This window comes from Acanthochromis polyacanthus, chromosome 2 (genome assembly GCF_021347895.1).
Source record: "Acanthochromis polyacanthus isolate Apoly-LR-REF ecotype Palm Island chromosome 2, KAUST_Apoly_ChrSc, whole genome shotgun sequence".
NCBI lineage: Eukaryota > Metazoa > Chordata > Actinopteri > Pomacentridae > Acanthochromis > Acanthochromis polyacanthus.
Window position 1 is genome coordinate 2742695 of NC_067114.1, and position 19551 is coordinate 2762245.

At 40.7% G+C, this 19551-nt stretch overlaps 1 protein-coding gene across 2 annotated transcripts in view; it reads right to left on the minus strand.

The window, feature by feature from the left end:
- uacab (uveal autoantigen with coiled-coil domains and ankyrin repeats b) overlaps positions 1–19551 on the minus strand; it is a 65296-nt gene that overhangs the window by 25907 nt on the left and 19838 nt on the right. Inside the window, exons 1-2 of one of the 2 annotated variants that reach the window (XM_051936604.1) lie at positions 6982–7713; positions 6172–6302 (exon numbers count right to left, since the gene is read on the minus strand). In XM_051936604.1, coding sequence (XP_051792564.1) covers positions 6172–6302; positions 6982–7017 — 167 coding nt within the window. In that variant the 5' untranslated portion in view covers positions 7018–7713. Of the gene's footprint in view, positions 1–6171; positions 6303–6981; positions 7714–19551 lie in introns of those variants that run through there. The other variant, XM_051936600.1, reaches the window with a different exon arrangement.

Consider the following 19551-nt stretch of genomic DNA (forward strand, 5'->3'; position numbering starts at 1 on the left):
TTTTTTGCTGATTTTTTTAAAAAAATTGGATTGCAAACATTTCTTCCACTTCTCTGATTTAACCCACAGCAGCTCTTCTTCTACCCACCATGAAGGTCTGCAAAGCACTTGTGTGTAAACTAATCTCAGCCTGCCACCCAACGAGCTACATGAACCTGTTTATGCTCTAACCCCGAGGTATCTGCCAAGGAGACAGCTAGGCTGTCACCTCAACACTGGCGTGGGTATTAAAAGCCGTGTTGATGGCCAGAAGATGCTGCTCCACTGGGGAGCCGTGAAGGGTCCTGACCTCAGGAGCAAACTGCAGACAGGAAGCAGCCTTCAGCTATCCAAGTCAGAAGGATATAAGTGGTGTGAAGCGCCAAGTTCATGAGCCGCAGCATTTTCCATGAGGTAACTGAAGGAGCACTACTGAGCAAGAACAAAGTCATATAATTGGAAATTAAATAAGGCTTCATTTAACCCTGGTGTCGTCCTGTGGGTCAAATTGATCCGTTTTAAAGTTTGAAATGCGGAAAAAATGTATATTTTCACAGTGAAACTTCTGATGTCCACATTTTCAACATTTTTGTGAAATCTTTGAACATTTGTTGGCGGAAAAAAAAATGCTAAAAATGTTTCTTAAGAACATTCACAAAAAAAATCAACCAAAATCCAGTGAACTTCGCTGGATTTGGGTTGATTTTTATGTAAATGTTCTTAAAGAAAACGTGAGAAGTTTTACTGATATATATGTAATCACTTTAGATATTTTAGGATGGTTTCTGGAAGATTTTTATTCGTTTCTTTGAAAAATATTTACAATTTTTATTTTTAAAATTTTTATTTCTTTCTAAATTTGGGGTATTGTTTTTAAATAAAACTTTTAAGGGAAACTTCTAAGGAATTATTGGAATTTTTCTTCCTGAAGGTTTTGCAAATATTCAGAAATTTGGGGATTTTTTTGCTGAATTTTTGGATTTTTTTCAGACAAGAAAACAATATTTTTTGGTGCCCGTAAATGAGGACAACAGGAGGGTTAAGGAATGATGCCTGGCAGTGAGTAGAACTGACAGCTATTAAAATGTTTCAGACTGAAAAGAAGATCGGTTTTAGGTGATTACTTTGCATCAACAAGTTAGCTGAGGTGAGCACATACAGGACCGGTAACTAAAAATCTGTGACGCCAACAAAACGGCAAAATGTCTCCTGCCGGCATCCTGACAGCTGGGTGATGAGGCCAAATACCAGAAGGGCTAAAATGTCCTTTTAGCTGAAGATCTAATCCCGCCTGCAGTGTCATTCCTCTGCTCTCTCACCACATTTCAAATAAAGGCAGAAAATGCCAAAAATCCATCTTAAAAAATGTCAGACGCCGGCCAAAAACAAAGAGTTGACTCAGTGATGAAAAACAGAGTCTAGCCTTCTGCAGAGCACAGTAACATGCTCAGAGACTAATGGGTCTGGCATTAAAAGAGCACATTCAGCGCTGTCATTTCATCTTCACACCTGCTCCTTGGGCAACTTTCAGGTTGACGGTCTGCAGGTTTCGGCTGCTATTTTTAACCCAGTGCAAATGGAAGAGTAAACCAGACGGTGCACGCTGGCAGCTGAACCATATGTGATGAAGTGTCCCTCTGAGGGCACCACAGTCAAAACACAGTGGTGGTGAGGAGTGTTTATGCTGCCTCACAGCTCCACTACATCTGGATTGTTTTGTCCATTCTCATATTTTACACATTAACCCCCCTGTTGTCCTCATTTACGGGCACAAAAAACATTGCTCCCTTGTCTGAAAAAAAATCCAACAGTTCAGCAAAAAAATCCCAAAACGTATAAAAAAAATTTGGCAAAATCTTCAAGAAGAAAATTTCAAAAATTCCTTAAAAGTTTTATTTAAAAATAATACCCAAATTTGGCAAGAAATGAAAATATAAAAAATAAAATAAGAAAAAATTGTAAATATTTTCAAAAAATGAATAAAAATCCCCCCCCAAAAATCCTGATAATATCTAGTGAGTACATACAAATAAGTAAAAGTTCTAATATTTTCTTTAAGAACATTCAGAAAAAAAATTAACCAAAATCCAGTGATTTTTTTCTGAATGTTTTTAGAGAAACATTTTTTTTAACATTTTGTTTATTTCCACCAAAAAAACATCCCAGAAATGTTGAAAATGTGGAAATCAAAAGTTTCACTGTGAAAATATTCTTTTTTCTTTAAATTTGCCAAACCTTCAGGAAGAAATTCCAAAAATCCCTTAAAAGTTTCCCTTAAAAATTTTATTTTAAAAAAAACTCCCCAAATCTGGCAAGAAAGAATTGCCAAATTTGGTGATTTTTTTTAATTTTTAAAAATTAAAAAATAGAATGAATAAAAATTGAACCTGAACTAAAATGAGTTTGACACCTGTGCTTTAGAAACTGGTCATGCACGATGAACCCACAGTGGTTTCTCACCCAATTCTGCAGGAGTGTTTTTGGAAAATAAGAGTTTGTTAACCGTCTGCTGCATCAGTACCAAATGTCAGACAAAGGTCAGCAACATAAATGTGTAAAGCTGTAAGTTACAGCGCTGTAGAAATGCTAAATGTTTCAGAATCATGTCTGTCGTCGACTCACTGGGATAAACTGTGTCTTGAGCAAGCTCCAGATCTTCTGTTGGTTGATTTTTTGTAAGATGACAACAATAATGACAGATTATCTTGCAGTAGGAAAGGCAAGTTGATGAAGACTTGAAGTGTTTTTTGAGTCTTCTGCCCTTTGAACTAATAAATAAAAGCACAAATTCGCAGTCGGTCACGAGATTAAGCTCAACATCATAAAGTTCCAACTGTGAAACTAACAGCTTGCTTTGTTATTCTTAAAAGACACTTGAGTGTAAAATTAATTACCGCTAATCCTGACAAACAACGGGCACACAGCAGCGTCTTCGCTCACAGTTTTATGCTGCAGGGCCGAGCGAGTCGCCGTCTCGAGTGGCGTGCAGTCACGTGGACTTCTCTCGTTCTTAAGCCCTCGTCAGCTAGCCATCACACAACTGCACAGAATGAGCAGGGTGACGGGTGACGGGTAACGGGCGGGCTTACCTCACCGGGATGCTGCTAATGCCACGGCAGAGATGTAAACTGTTTACTCAGCTGGGACAGTCAGAGCTGGATTCGTTAGCCGAACACAGCGAGGCTAATCCGGGGCACACCAAATGACATACTGGGGGTAACAGTTTGTAATTAGTTTCCCCACAGAGGTCCATAATTACAAGGAATCACCGTCCAGCATTCCTACGTTGGCAGACACGTGTTGTCTGTGTGTGGCCCGCTGAACTAAAAGCAGAAATGCTGAGTCGTGATTGTGGTTCACTTTTGTTTTGGCTGAAGCATGACCTCTTCTCCCAAATATTCCGTTAAGCTGATGTTAGAGGTAACCAGTTCTGTCCAGTCTGCCCCTCAGGACGATACAAAACCAAGATCCTGTGTTTGGGTACGACCACCGGAGCTCTCACTGCAAATCTGGCAGCCGTGGTTCTGGATTTAGTTCTGACAAATTCTAGCACCTTATTATGAGAGCAGGCATTTATCAGGTTGTGTGTATAATTCTGTTTATTCACATGCATGCTTGTACACAATCGCTGGTGTTTGCAGCGGTGCCACAGGGGAATTTCACACACTGCTGAAAATACTCTGCACCTTTGCTTCTGGGATCTGCCGCTCCACAGTTTTATGGTTTAACAAAGCCTTTGTCAAAATAAACGTGCAGCACAAGCCGGTGACTTCTCCATATATCTGGGATTAAAGCGGGGGCGCCTGGACTCCCAAAATGCTGCCGTTGGAATCTGGTTAAATTTAGGAGGAAAACAAAGTAAAAGCTTTTTTAAACGGCTCACTACATTGTTTTTCAAGGCCCGGGCGTTCTGATCATTAATAGGACTGCAGTAAAGGTCCCTGTGAGATGACAGATCAGGAATTCCTTGTATCATTTAAGAGGAAAATACAACTTCAAAATAAACAAAATCTGGTCAAACAGGAAAATATTCTGCGTTTTATTCTGTGGGGTAAAACTCTGGAACAGTTTGGGTGAGGAGAGGGATGAAGTGGGGGTGTGACAGCACTGGGTGTGCACAGGTTACTGTAATAATTAATGATTGCTTTAACAATTTGTTTTCTTTATTTATGCGTAATATTAGTTGGGTCTTTTCTGTCAGCTGTGTTTTGCTGTTGTTATGTCCTTTTGTATGAATGTAAACAGACATATTGGTGTGTATTTATTAGGGCTGGACCCGAATATCCCGAATATCCGTTCGCTACGGCGGTATCCGGATAATAATTTTGGTATCCGAATATTCGTCCATATCCGCCCCCCCCCCCCCCCCCGCCCCCCCGTCTTCCCTTCGCCTTCGGCCCACTTCGGCTCATCCCGTCGTGTTCGGCTCATCTCTGCTCCTCCATTCGTGTTTCTTACCACCTGAATGGCCGGGTTGCTGCCGACTCTGACGTCACGCTTCACTTCGTTGCATAAACACAAGACAAGATGCTGAAGACCTCCGCTGTTTGGGAATTCTTCAGTTTAACTGAAGACAAAACGAAGGCAAAGTTTGGACCCGGGAGACCAGACGAACGGATCCGAATATTTGAGCCATCTCCGCCACAAGCCCTCCCCACCCCACCCCCGTCGGACGTTACGGGGCGGAACGAATATTCGGACATTCGTCTTTAATAGGGTCCAAATATTCGGAGGCCAGAAACCACTATTCGGGCCAGCCCTAGTATTTATTCTAAATCATGTACACTATGTACCAGGGATGGGATCAGCAAGATCTGATTCTAGCGGAAAGTTGTTGACGGGGGGGGGGGGGCGGCGGCGCAGCGACTTCCAATCGCTGGGCCGTTTACAATCATCGTTAACAAGCTATCGTAACCGTCGTTACCATCGCGCGGGAGTATCAGCGACAATAAAGTGTTCAAACTTGTGAAATCGGCGTTCAAATAAATGAAATCGGCGGAAATCTGCGGATCCACGGTAAAGTCCCATCCCTGAAAAAAAGCGGAATTCCGCGAATTCGCGGAAAACTCACATCCCTGTATGTACACATTATTATTGTTAATATTATTGTTTATCAATGGTGGTACCATATTTTGAAGAAGCAGAATGAATAGATTTGCCGTCATTGTGAAAGGAGAAGGGCTGGGATTAGATCAGCTTTGACTTCTTCCTACTGCTTTTAGAGCAACTTATCCATTGTCTTTTGTTGTCGTTTTCTTTTTATGTTGAAAAGTTCAAAATAAACTTTCAAAAAAAACAAAAACAAAATACATATTTGTGTTCCACTGACCGAGGCTTTCCTCACACCTTTCATGTCTCCCCGTCCTTCCTTTCTGTTTAAACCTTGTGAGGGGTGCAAATCCAATTGTTTGAAAAGTACAATCCCTAAAAACCTCAGGCTCCCACTGAGAGATCCGACCACATAAAACACAGTCCTTCAAGCTGTCAACTGGTCCTGGTAATGGCCTGCAGCTGGGCCTAAACGCATTACTTGGTGTTGTGAACACCACACTGGATCTAATCTGAATTTCCAGGGAGTCATTTCCTGTGAGGACAACATAAACAACCTCTGGCCAGTGTGGTCGAGGCTTTCGTTACCACAAACATTCTTCAAACCGACTCCCACACTGACCTCGAGTCAGACAGACACTGCAAGGGAACTTTCTGAATATAAAAACGGAGACATAATAATAATAATATGCAACTGCAGTGGCTTTCATTCGCAGCTGGACCCCTGAGGTTCACGCAGGGACACGTGGCATTTATGTAATAAAAGGAGGTAATACATAAAAGCATTGTTAAGTAAGAGTGATCTAATTACAAAGGAATTCCCATCTGAAGATGCTTCATCTGAGAAACGGGGTCAGGAGTGTCATGTGGGGGAGGGACCGCTGCAATGTTTGGAATTACTCAGTGTTTTTGCATTTGCACATATTCAGAAAGACAAACTAATAGTAAGAATAAAGAGAAAACAAACAATAGCGCATGTAAGCATCCATGTTTCACTGATGTACGCTCTGCACACGCTCATTTCAGTGAAGCACAAATAATGTCTGACCTGTTCAAAGTGTGATGCAGAAAATCCCATTTCTCTGACTACACGTGTCCACTTACTGGGCATGGATGTGTGTGTGTCTGTCGGTGTTTACTCACGCAGAGCGTCCTTCCACATCCAGCTTGGTGGGGATGATGCCCTTCTTGCTGAGAACAGCAGCTACCTTGTCCACCTCTCCACGTTCCACCGCCTTCATCAGCCGATCATCATACTTGTTCCAGTCTGTGTTCTGACAGGGACGACATTCAGCTATCAGACATACAGAGCATCTGACACTTTCTCCTTAACCAAGCAGTCAAATCTATATTTAACTTTGAGGTCAGAGTATTTCTATTGATTGTATCTGTTCAGTAAATACAAATGTTTTCATGTCACTTCTGGCTATAAACACACAGCATGTCTCTGTCACTGTTCCCTTTCTACTACAATAACAGACTAGAATAGAAGTTAATACAGAATGTGCCAAGAATGTGCATTCCTGCAGCACCACTAAATCCCCCCTATGACTGATGGCTACAAAGCATGGGAACAACAAACCCTTTAGTCTTCTGAGAAGCACATTTAAGCATAATGATTTATACAGGAGGTCAGACTGAAGAGAGCATGAGCACAAGAAAGCACACTGAGGTTCAAGCATACACACAACAGCAATGGACAATAATATCACATATACATCATTCTGACACATGTACAATGCAGGTGTGAAGCAATCATAGAGTCACCACAGACATCAGTGAGCAGCAATTGTCCGATGCTTCAGGAAGAATTCTGTCACCACATTAGCACTTTGTTAAAGCTCGAAGGTAATTCACCTTGTCCATGAAATAATAAGTACAGAGGAAACAATGATGAACGAATAAAGAGCTGTAAAATTAGCTGAAGTGAAATTACTGACAAAGAATACCTACAAAGTGCATGGAGGTGCATTTCAGCCAGCGGCTCATCTTGGGTGAGTGCAGCTGGTCCTTGCACCGCGCTACTGAAAAAGTTGCCACTGTTCCGGTTTACAAAAGCAAAAAAAAAAAAAGAGAAAAACAAAATTTATAAAAAATACCCCTCAGCCTCTCCGTGCACTCAACCAGTGAGTGCAACAAAAACGGACGAGAAGACGAAGGGTGAAGTCTGTACTGCAGTGGAAGGTTCAACCTCGGGAGTCTCCCTCACTGGAGGCACAGAAGTTCATCTGGCCGGGTTTTCTAAGCATTCCTCTGTTGCTCATGAGCTCTGCCTGCAAGTTCATCACTGCACAGCAGCTTGGATGATGGTTAAAGGGAGGAGAAGGAGGAGTGAGAGAGGAGAAAGGAATGGAGGTGGAGAAGCAGTAGGACCAGCCCTGCCAGCACCGGGACCTGCCCTGGCCGGCAACTGCAACTCCTCCTCAGGGGGGGAAGTCAGCTCAGCCTGGCTACCTCTCACCTCCCCCAAACGCCGTTCCCTCTATTCCCGACTTTATCCTGCCACCTTTTCCTGAACTCAGTCTTCTTCCAGTTTGATACTCTTCTTCTTACTTGCTGCTCTGTTTTCTAAAAGCTGCACGCTGCTTGCTTATCAGGCAGTAGCTACAGGGCTCCTCTCTGCCTCCTCTGTGCTCCGTCAGCGCTCTCCAGCTTCTTCACCCCACCAAATGGCAAGGTCAGTCAGGCTCAGTGGGGTAAATATGTGAGCTCTCCCAGGTTTAAAATATCACCCCCTCCCTGGTAAACAGCAGCGGTGCAGACAGCCCTGTAGACTGGTTACCTCTTTATTTTTTGACCCCCCAACCTTTCTGTAGTGACTGATAGGAAGACAGGGGCTAAGAATACATTCTGGACATGCCTGCAGCATGAGTAATGGCTTTAATGTCTATCACCACTGCCTGCATGAAACAAGGCCAGCCAAAAAGACCTTGCTTACACTGCCGCCCCCCCACCACTCTCCCCGTTTGCCTCCATCTGAAAATATTAATGTCAGGGGGGGATTATGATTTGCACATTTAAAGTGGTCTTGGCACCGACCCTCAAAGGACACCAGTGGGCCAAAAGCTGCTGCTAACCCATCCATCTAAAGAGGGTGGTGTGTGCTGCACGGTAGCAAGGTTAGACGTCAGCCTTTTTACAACCAACCACCAAAAGCTATACAGCCTCTTCACCTCCACTAATACCCACACGGTAAACACTTCAGAAGCATGACTTTCTCCTTCCCCAGACATCAAACATGAGGGGAAAACGGTGCAGAGATGGTCACCCAAGGAAAGGAAGAAGAGGCACAAGGGGACCCGTTTAATTTACATACTGCATCAGCTCCTTGCGGGCTCGAGTTACCGTTCGCTGCCAGACTGGCGTTAACAGAGCAACACTGATATCCACAAACATGCAAAAAGGCCTCCTCCGCATGACATGTCATCTGAAGTAGGTGTCGACTTACGAAAGCTGCTCGGCCCAGCATGGAGACAAAGGCGCCAAAATGGCACCTGGCCATCACATACATCGGTCACGTAAATATCTCACGTGGGCGTGCTTGGTGTGTGTATTTGTTTGGGAATCTGTTTATGCACCAGTTAATAATAGGGCTGTTAGCAAGCAGGAGTCGCCACAAAGAAGAGCTCGATATTACCACATCTGCTACCATAACAGGTTTTAATGTTACACAAAGACACGACTGTTTGCACCATCATAACAAAACTGATCTAAACTATGCAGGGGTGAGGAAGGTTTTCTAGCTAGGATATCCGTTTTCTTTTTACTTAGAGCATTTAAATGGTCGAAACTTGAATCTCTCCACTGTAGTGCAGCTTTTAAGACCAGCAAAGACGATGATAGTAACATATGATGTATCTAGTTACTGATCATGACGTCAATGTGATGTCAGTCCGTCTCCCTGATTTACTGTCTTATACTGGAACTGGACGCTGCTGAAATAATGACGACAAACTCAAGCACAGAAATATTTGCTCGGTATATATATATATATATATATATAAACACTGAGCTTAACAACATGAAATTTGAGCTAAAAGCTACTGTGGGAAAACAAATTAATGTGTTTATTTTGCAAATGCATATGAGCTAGCCTAGCCGTGCTAGACCCATGCTCTGAAGACACAAGGGTCTAGGAACGCTCGACAGGGAGGGAGGCGGGCTAAAAGGTTGTCTATCAAATCACTCTGCAGCAATTGGGTAGGTATACAACCAATCAGCGCAACGAATAGGCTCCTAGAGCGCCGGAAATCAGAGGATGCGGTAGTTCGGTGAAGCCTTATTTATACAGTCAATGGGTGAAGCTCAAGTATATTACAGACATGTTAACAGAAAGATTATTCAGAGTCGGTGCCAATGGAGCTCAACAACTGTTGTCGTTTTTGTTGTCGACCCTGACAGAGAATTAAATTCGTTGCCGTGGGTTGTCTAGCGCAGCTAGGCTACATATGAGCCTCAGATCTGCTTTTTTTTTCCCCCATGTACAAATCAGACAAAGGTCGGATTTTTTTGTGTGTTTGCGTAACCCCTTCTTCCTCTAAAAAGTAGAAACTTTTGCGATGCATTACAAAAATCATAGTGTACCAGATAGTTTACAACCTGATCTAATAATGCTGATGTTTGTCGGTGTTTCTGTTCTGAGCGTTTTATTAAGTCTAATTTCACTTTCATGATGCGTTTCCCTTAAGGCAGAATTATCAATGTGATTTTATTTTGAAGTTGTCTGTTGACAGTTGTCACTTCCTGTCCGTTATTTAGATGTTTAGCTCTACACACATACATGCTTTTCTGGATGTACGTCTCTCTATTTTGTAAACGAGGCAATGTCAAGTAATTAACTTCATTTTTGGACTGACTGGTTAAGCCAAAAGGATTTATTTATATGTTGTTTTATTCTGTTTTTGTTGCAGCTTTCACTCCGTTTCTAATGTTTATTAAGAACCACAGTAAAGAAGTCAAATTTGCTACGACTCTCAATTTATTTTGCAAGCACGAGTTTAACCAGTTGGACAGCTGCAGCTTTTACGTTGCAGTGAAGACAGTGACTTAAGCTCCTCCACAATGAAGGACAAAAAGTTAGTGAATGTAGCACAATCCAAGGTGGAATACAACCGGAGAATGGAAACAAAGCCGTCTGATAGCACTGTGTGACGATGTCTTTGTCCGCTCGCCAACTAGTTCCACAGAACCAGTTCTGACATAACAACGGAACGCTGCAGGTCGAGGATGTCGTAAACCGAGGACCCCCTGTATTTGGTTATAAACCTAAGTATTTTGTGGTAATTTATCAGTAGTTGTCCGGACATTTCAGTCAAAACCTCACTTTGGTCAGGATTAATCTAGATCAAAGGGCATTGCGATCAGTTGAACTTAGTCTTCCCAACAGCAGTGGATCAACTGATTGACTGTTTTTTCTAGACTCATGGTGAGGCTGAAAAAAGAAGAGCACAAACTGTCTTGGAGCAGCCAGCTTCACAATGCACGTATCAAATATATTATACATGCTGCACATTGTGTTGTTGATGCCGGAACAATATTGAACACGAGTTGTCTGGAGCTGAAACAAACGCATTACCTAAAGCTTCTATTTTAACATGGTGACATAACATCACCTGACACTGGATCAGGCAGGATAGGCCTCTACCTGTCTTCACAGATTATTCTGGGAGTCTGGGAATGCTTCAGTAAGGTCTCCTGTCATCTTCAGTCCAGGTTTTCCATCACTTTCTCCAGGCTGTGACACTTGTCCAACACCTCGGCTTCCTGCCTCTCTCAGTCTCTGGCCCGACTAATGGGTCTCTGATGTCCTCACAGATGAAATCACCAGCAGGAAATATCTGACTTGTCATACGATAACAGACTGAAGCAATGACCAAAACATAAAGCTATATGCCAATATGTTAGGGGATAGGGGTCTCATACGATAATTACTATGAGGATTATCAAGATCATGGGAGACATCTGCAGACAGACAGACATTATGTCATGAAATATAAACCTTTGACACTTTGTGGATCAAGCGTAAAAGTATATGGAAGCGCAAACCATTAGCAGCACTTTTTCCCATTAACTGCTTTAAATTAAGGATGAAATGTGTTAATAAAAGAGGCACTTTTGCACTTAGACTGAATGAATCCAATGGAAAAGTAAAGGAAAAAACATCCCACATCATTTTGTGCTAAAATACGTTCCACATTAATCTGAAGGTAACATGGGGAAAAACTAAATCACATGCATATCTTCCCAATTTTGTATGTTTTCAATACAAGATAACTCATCAAAGCAACACTAGACGTGATGTATTTTTGTGTTTTTTGACAAAATACATTACAATGGAAACCGTGAGATTTGAAAAAATTTCCCCAATTTTGCAAAGAAGAGTTTAAGCTCACTTCAGGCGGTCTTGACTTTCATGAATTTTTTTTTCTCATTGATCGCAAAAGTTCAATGGTTTCTTTTTCTGGTTCCACCACAAAAAGCCAGCAGGGTTGCCTTATTGCACAACCAAAATCCTCTGCAAAACCTGACAATGGTAACATACAGATAGTGGAAGGAAGGACAAAGCCAACTGAAAAGGCTAATACCTACATCCTATATCTGGTGAGTGAGACTAGCATGGATAAGAAAAATGATTACAGCTATCAGTAAGTCCGACACTGAACACATAAGACTGTTGTATTAGGACAGCCTTGAAACACCTGATCCTGTCCTTTAATGCCTTTACTTTGGCCGACATAATGAGATAAAGACAGATAATGTGACACCAAATTGCTCAATTTGGGCTCTGAGAACTGCAGATAACAAAGGAGGGTACTATCCATTTAATGCAATTTCTTACCGTTTATATATTAACCCTTTTTTCTTCTTTTACCCCAGTTTGACTCACTATGGGCTCATTTTATGTTGCATTTATCAGCTGCATACATGTGGAAACAGACAACCATGGATGGCTAAAAGAAGAGAGAACTCTAAAGGTCTTTCACACCACTCATCTCACCATGCTAACATGCTAACAACATGCTCCTCAATCCACTGTGTTTGAACCATGTTGCATTCATGATATTAGCTCAAGAACGTTTCCTCTGAATCTGTCATACTCTGCTTTTTGTAAACACAGTCTTCACTTTGTCACATTATTATTGGTCGCAGCTGAGCTAAGCCTTGAGTGCGCCCCTTTGTGGACACAGTTGTTTTCATGCTGCTTTCCTGGTACATGTTAGTCCGCTTGGAAGACTGCATTACATATATGTGCAGCAGATTGTATCTATGCACATATATGCAGCTATAAAGCATGCTCTGTCCTGCCTTGAGGCTTTCTACATGATGACTTAGCAGAATGACCCTTCCATAACTCTGGAACTTGGGAATTTTAATACCAGCCTTACTCATGGCTTCTTAGTTGCACTACAAAATTCAGAATTTCCTTTTTTCCCCCCACAGGGTTGATGATACCGATTATGTTTGGAGAATTTTTAAAATTACACATATAAAATAAAGTGATTTTAATGAAATTTTGCAATTTTTAGACATCAACATACAACGTATTCAAGTACCGTCAGAAATGACAGTCAAATAATTCTGTTTTTACAGTTTCTGGCTCTGATAAATGATCTAATTCTGGCATTTTTTAACCCCTTTGATGGCTGAATTTGTTTACAATTAAATAAAAAACATTTTTTGGGTGTTTTTTTGCTTTCCAGCTGATGCTAAACAAGTGGAGACTGTTAATTTATCTATTACACAGAACAGATATATAAAAATTAGGTCCCACTCTGACCGGTCCTACCAGAAACCAGTGCGTGCAAAAGGTTCCAAATATGCACAAGCCGGCATTGGGGGAATGGATACGCTATCTGGGCTGCAGTCTGAATGAAAGTGGTATGATGAGGATTTGTCACAACAGGCGTCAAGGGGTTAAAAAAAATTTGCCTTTCAATCCTGCAGGTGAGTTTTGGGGTTCAAAGGGTTAACATCAAGACTAGAACATCCATCCATCCATCCTCTATACACCACTTTATCCTCATTAGGATGATGGAGGGGGCTGAAGTCAATCACAGCTGACTCGGGGCGAAGGCAGGGGACACCTGAACAGGTAACAGTCTGTCGCAGGACTACATATAGAGACAAACAATCACGATCACATATTCTACAATACTACAATTTCATTTAGCAGATAATTTTGTTCAAAGCGACGTACAACACAAGGAAGAATTCAGACATAAGGAAAAATTTGTAGTAAGTGCAAAAAGAGCTTCAAGTGTGATTGGTCAAAGTGTAGAAGAATTGCCCCCCGCCCCCTTTTTCACACATTCACACCTACGGACAATTTAGAGTAACCAGTTGACCTCAGCATATTTCTGGATTGTGGGAGGAAGCCAGAGAATCTGGAGAAAACCCATACATGCATATGTAGAACATGGAAACTTCATGTAGAAAGATTCCAGGAAGGCCAGGATGCTAATCAAGGGTCTTCTAGCTGCAAGGCGACAGCATAGACTGTATATAAAGATGGACGTAGCATCTGGCTCCAGAATTGAAGCCAACCCAGAAGTGTCAAAAACTTGCAATATCACGCCGTCCGCTAGGGTTGGCTCCAAAAAGATTTTTCTCCATAGACCCCAATTCATTTTTTGAAAAAAAAAATTTTGATAGACTGATGTTCTACAGCTCAGGATTTTTTCCCCGTTAGTTTTCATGGTCAAAATGAGAGATCAGGTGGCCGATCTTAAAATAAATCAATACTGAATTTTAAATAAATCGTTAAAGTTGGCGGAGCCAGGGGGCGTGGCTATACTTGATAGACAGCAACAGAAACCTCTGTGGTAAAATGTGGGCGGGATAAGAGAGTCTTCAGCCAATCCTGCCCCTAGTTGCTCTCCGGTCCAGCCTGTTTGATGACGCTTTTTACGTCACTGGCTCCAAAAAATCCAAAACGGCGACCAGGAAGTAGCAAAATCCGGACTTCATTTTCTCGGCGTTGAAACCAACGGGTGACGTCACGGTTAGTTTATGCCTGGGCGACAGTGCTAACCACTACTCCACTGTGCAGCCAGACTAGAACATGTACAGTATTTATATATGTTGCATTTGCAGTGTGAGATACTGATAGGGGCATTAGAATTACTATTTGCAGTTTAACAAGTCACAAGACTCCACAGTCGTGCTGTCTGAGGCGGCTTTAAGCTGAACGTTAAGGTCGTCACGCCAACAAGTTTATCTGGTTTTCCATGCTCACCAGTACATTTACTTATTAGCATTAACTACTCAAAAAACAACACAAAAACACAAACGAGACAAAAAGTGAAAGGTTTACATAAGTTATTTGAGTTCATCATGAGGGGGCATGAAGGTCTGAAACGATACTAAAGGTAGTCAGAAGTTTGTTGAAGTCAGACGGATTCATTCTCTTCATGACTGTCAAATTCAACAGTTGCTGGGTAATTTCAGACTAGACGAAAGTGATGAACTGACAAACAGACTTACATTACTATTCCAGAGTCATACTACTCACAGGGTACGATATGTCATTATAGAACAAACTCACACTGAGATTACAACCATGAGTCATTAGAATAAACATCACAGCAAACAGCAAAGCTAATGGGTTTAGCACTGATCTTATTAAGCACTCGAGTGGTGACGTTGTGGCATCCAGAGCTGGAATTTCATTGAAATTTAATTTCATAACGTTCTGCTTGAACAGCTCTTGGCAGGGATTAGGCTTTGTTTAATTAAGAGTTTATCTAAATAATTATGTCGCTTCGATGCACGTCTGCTTTGTTTGATGATTGTTATGAGGTAAACATGCTGATACCACACAAACCAATTACCTGCCATGAGTCCAAACAGACTGCAGGTGTTTCACAGATGATGACTAATATCCCTCTGCAGTCCTGAGCACCAGATCTTTACCTCTAGTTTAGGAGACGACCCAGACAAGACGCTAATAATGTGTTTCTATTTTTACCATTTATCCCCAGAGATGCCTGTTTGTGACATTAAGATAGCTGCATGCCATGTGAATAGCTCAGTGACAATTTGATTTATTGGTGTAATATACCATGGCAGCTAAAACGCTTGCTGCATCAGTGTTAATGAGAGCCTTAAGAGTGAGACCAGATACTAGAAAGTGGGCCACAGAAATCTCTGGAAATTATGCGAGTCGCAGCTGCTATCAAAAAACGGACACAACGCTGAGTAGTTATCCATTTTGTCTCGTTTTTGTTGTTTGTCTTCTTTTGTCTGACTTTCGTCATTTGTCTCATGTTTTTGTCGTTTTGTGTTTCCTTTATGTCTCATTTCTTTTTTTGTCTCATTTTTGAAATTTTGTGTTTTGCTTTATTCGTCGTTTTGTGTCTCATTTTTGTCGCTTTGTGTCTTTTTGTCTTGCTTATTTTGTGTCTAATTTTTATCATTTTGTGTTTTGTCATTTTTTGTCTTATTTGTGCAATTTTTTCTCTTTATTGTCTTTATCATTTTGTAATTTTTTATCAGTTTTTGTCTTGTTTCATGTTTGTCTCATTTATGTCATTTTGTTTCTCATTTTTGTTGTGTCTCATTTTGTGTCTAATTTTTGTAATGTTTCATCTTTGTCTCATGTTTTTGTGGTTTTGTTTTCCTTTTTGTCTCGTTTGTGTTTTGCGTCTCCTTTTTGTCACTTTGTGTTGTTTTTGTCATTCTTTTGTCTTATATGTGTATTTTTTTGTCTTGTTTTTGTCAATTTTTTTGTCCTTTTGTAATTTTTATAAATCTTTGCCTCTTTTTTGTGTTGTTCCACGTCGTTTGGCTCATTTTTGTCATTTTGGTTCTCGCTTGTTTTGTGTCTCATTTTTGTAATATTTTGTCTTCTTGTTTTTTTGTCTGACTTTTGTTATTTTGATCATAAAGTAAAATACTATATCATTCAGTTCCAAATACCTGTGACTATAAGTTTTGTGTATTTTTGTAAATGCACTGTGATCTGGAAGTGGTAATGTGTAAATACTAAACTGGTTACTGCTATTAAGCTGTGGTTTCACTGGTTCGGCCCACTGGAGATCAAACTGGGATGAATGTGGAACCTGAACTAAGATGAGTATGACATGCCTGCCGTATGGTAACGGAAGGTCACACCAATTAAATATGTAGGACGCTTTGTTTGTTCAGGACGTTCTTTGTTATTGATATTTACAAGCAGCTCTCTCCCTTCTACAGACACTTTCTCCCAATCAACAGGGATTTACTAAGACTGCTGTCTGTAGTAGCACTTTTACACCTCCACCCGCCTCACCACACACATCCCTCTAATCCGTGACCGTAGACTGACGCACGAAGTGGCGAACTGAGCAACTGTCTGGGCATGTAACGTGTAACTCAAACCCCTCAGGGGCAAAGACAGAAAGGGTGGAAGAGAGAAAGACAAGAAATATGTGAGATTGGAAAAAATGTGGAGAGGAATGAGGAGGTGTGAGGCTGACAAGATGCAGCATGTTTGCAGTAAATCTGTCATTATCACGCAGGCAAGTCAGCGCTTCAGAACGACTATCTCCCTCAGATCGGCAGAACACCCACTGATGTTTCAGGCCAGGTGTCCAGAGGAAAGAGACACTCGGTTTTTGGTATGTATGTAGCAGCCTTCTCCTACTGGACTGGATGCAGGAGAACAGACAGAAACACCCTCTGGTGGTAAACGGAGAAATAACAGGATGAACACAGGAACACAAATGTTGTCCTCAGTGTTGGTTCTTCCCATGACAGAGAACCCTTTGTCTCTTTACATCACTAACATTACTGTCAGTAGTCAAACTAATGCTACACAAAACTGTACAAGAAACTCTACAACCGCTGACAAATTAAAGGAAAAAAAACAAGTGTCTTCATTAGGATGTTGGCCAAGCTCTCATCCATCATGGACAACAGCTCCCACCCACTGCACTGGACTGTAGTGGAGCTGAGCAGCTCCTTTAGCATGAGACTCAGACACCCTCAGTGCAAGAAGGAGCGCTACCGCAGGTCCTTCATCCCCACTGCCATCAGACTGTAGAACACTACTGTGTAGTTGTCATTATGTGCAATATCTTATTTTATAACAATGTATATAAGAAAAGTTTTCTATCTTATAAAAATGTATATAAGAGTTATCTTGTACTTGCACCTTTCGTGACTTTTTGCACCCCTCTGTTTGTTCCTAAGAGCTCTGTAACGGTAAATTTCTCCTTTGTGAGATCAATAAAGTCTATCTTATCTTAATTGTGATCGTGTCCTTCATCAACCTTAGTGACTTCTTTTATAGCCATTTTTCCAGACTTTCTTTTCTTAATGTTTAAAGGTGCTGAATGAATAAAGTCTTAATTATCTTTATTACAGTTACTGTGTTTTCAACCTGTTTTCACTGAATTTTCTAATTTCTATATTTGCTCCTACATGTTACGCTTCACGGACGTCTATTTTAAGTCAGTCAAATGGAGACCCTGCAACGCTCAGAGTACAGCTGAGACACAAATATTTGATTATTTGGAGATTTGATTGTTGTGTAGGTACTGAGTTTTTATATTTGGGCTTTTTGTTGAAAATGTCAGATCTCTATCTTTTGTTGTTCAGAAGTTATAGAAGTCTGAAAATGGTCGAAAATTTCAAGTCTTTATTTTTAGGGTACCCCCTACCTACTTCAAATGGCCATAACTTTGAAACTAATGACAATAGATCATTCAAATTTTGGATTTTCCCATCATATATAATTCACTAAATGTATGTAAAAACTTAGCAAAATCTGAGAGGGTCAGGTGGGGACCACTGGTTGAAATGACATGGAATGACCCACATCTGCCTGAAGCACAACCAGATAACACAGGTCCTTTATGATGCTCTATCAAAGCCTGAGTCTGTTCAGAAAACAATAAAACTTAAGTTGTCAAGTAGGTTACTGGAAGTTATCTAATGAGCCTCTAAAAATATCCTCACTGGTGTTGCCCAGAGTCCATCCAGCTGCTAGGTCACACCGTTTTAGATGACTTATGACCTCGAGGGCAGAGCTTCTCCCAGCTATTTTCCTTCTACTTCCGAACCCTGTTTCAAGGGAAGAGATCAGCTTTCCACTTGTCCAACCCTGTGACCCTTGTCCCTTCACAAGATCATGAAAAGTACAAAATACAGTTCACCATATTCATGTCTACTAACATATAAAATTTAATTTAAACATTCATGGTTCCCAGAAGATGAATCTTAATTATTTCTGTGATTCTGTGACTTTTCATCTGGCATCATAATAACGTAGACATTTTTTTGTTTTCGATAAAATCTCTTAATAACAAGTACAGATATCCAGAGTGAATTCCAACGCACTGATTTCCTGTAGTGACACTATTAGGGAAAAATTATCGCTCTCTAATTGTCATTCTGATCAAAACATTGTCAAATCAGTGTTATTCCCTTCAGCTGGACTTGCTTATTGCTAAAATGAAAATGATGCTAACATGCTAACACACTAAGCTAAGGACATTGGAAAATGATAAAAAATATTTTAAAAAACACAAGTGAGACAAAAAAGACACAAAATGACAAAAACATGACACAAATGGCAAGCCAAACAAAAAAAGACACAAAAACAACAGAAACAAGACAAAATATTACAAAAATGAGACAGAAAGCAACAATAAAATGGACAAAAGACACAAGCGAGACAAAAAAAAGACAAAAAAAACAACATAAACAAGACAAAATATTACAAAAATGAGACAAAGCAAAAATAAAATGGACAAAAGACACAAGCAAGGCAAAAAGAAGACACAAAATGACAAAAATAAGACAAAAAACAAAGCAAAATACAAAATGATAAAATTAAGAGAAAACACAGACAACACAAAAGGGAAACAAAATGACAAAAACACGAGACAAACTACAAAAAAAGACAAAAAAACAACAAAAACGAGGCACAAAATAATGAAAGAACAATGAACAATCCAGTATTTTACTTTATGATCAAAACAACTTGTCATGGTCTAGAAATGATTTCAAATTTATAGTTTTACTAATTTACAATCTGCAGTTAATGTCTTCTCTGGAATTTTTCCCACTTTGAGGGCCGGATTGGACCCTCTGGAGGACCACTTTTGGACCACGGGCCTCATGTTGGACACCCCTGGTCTAAACATTTCGTTAAGCCTCACGGAGCTGCTATCATGACTGTGGTCTTATTCAATCTTTCCAAATGCTTTGTCTAAATATAGTTAAAAAAAAGCTCACTGAATCTCAGTCACACGCACTGTTGAAATTGTAAAATGCATAAAGACATTACAAAAGAATTTAAGGCATAAATTCCTGAACTTATTATAAAAGCACCAGTTCTATTGCTCTTGAATGAGGTAAAAACATCCATTTCCTGTAAAACGAGAGCGGCTTAGCTGACACTTCTTAACAGGCCATCATTGAAATAACAATGTCCCACAGCAGAGGAATTGAAAACAAGCAGAGCTGTGAGGCTCTGGATGCATGCTGGTGTGACTGATATTATTCCAGCTGCTCTAAAGAACGGGGCAAACACAGAGC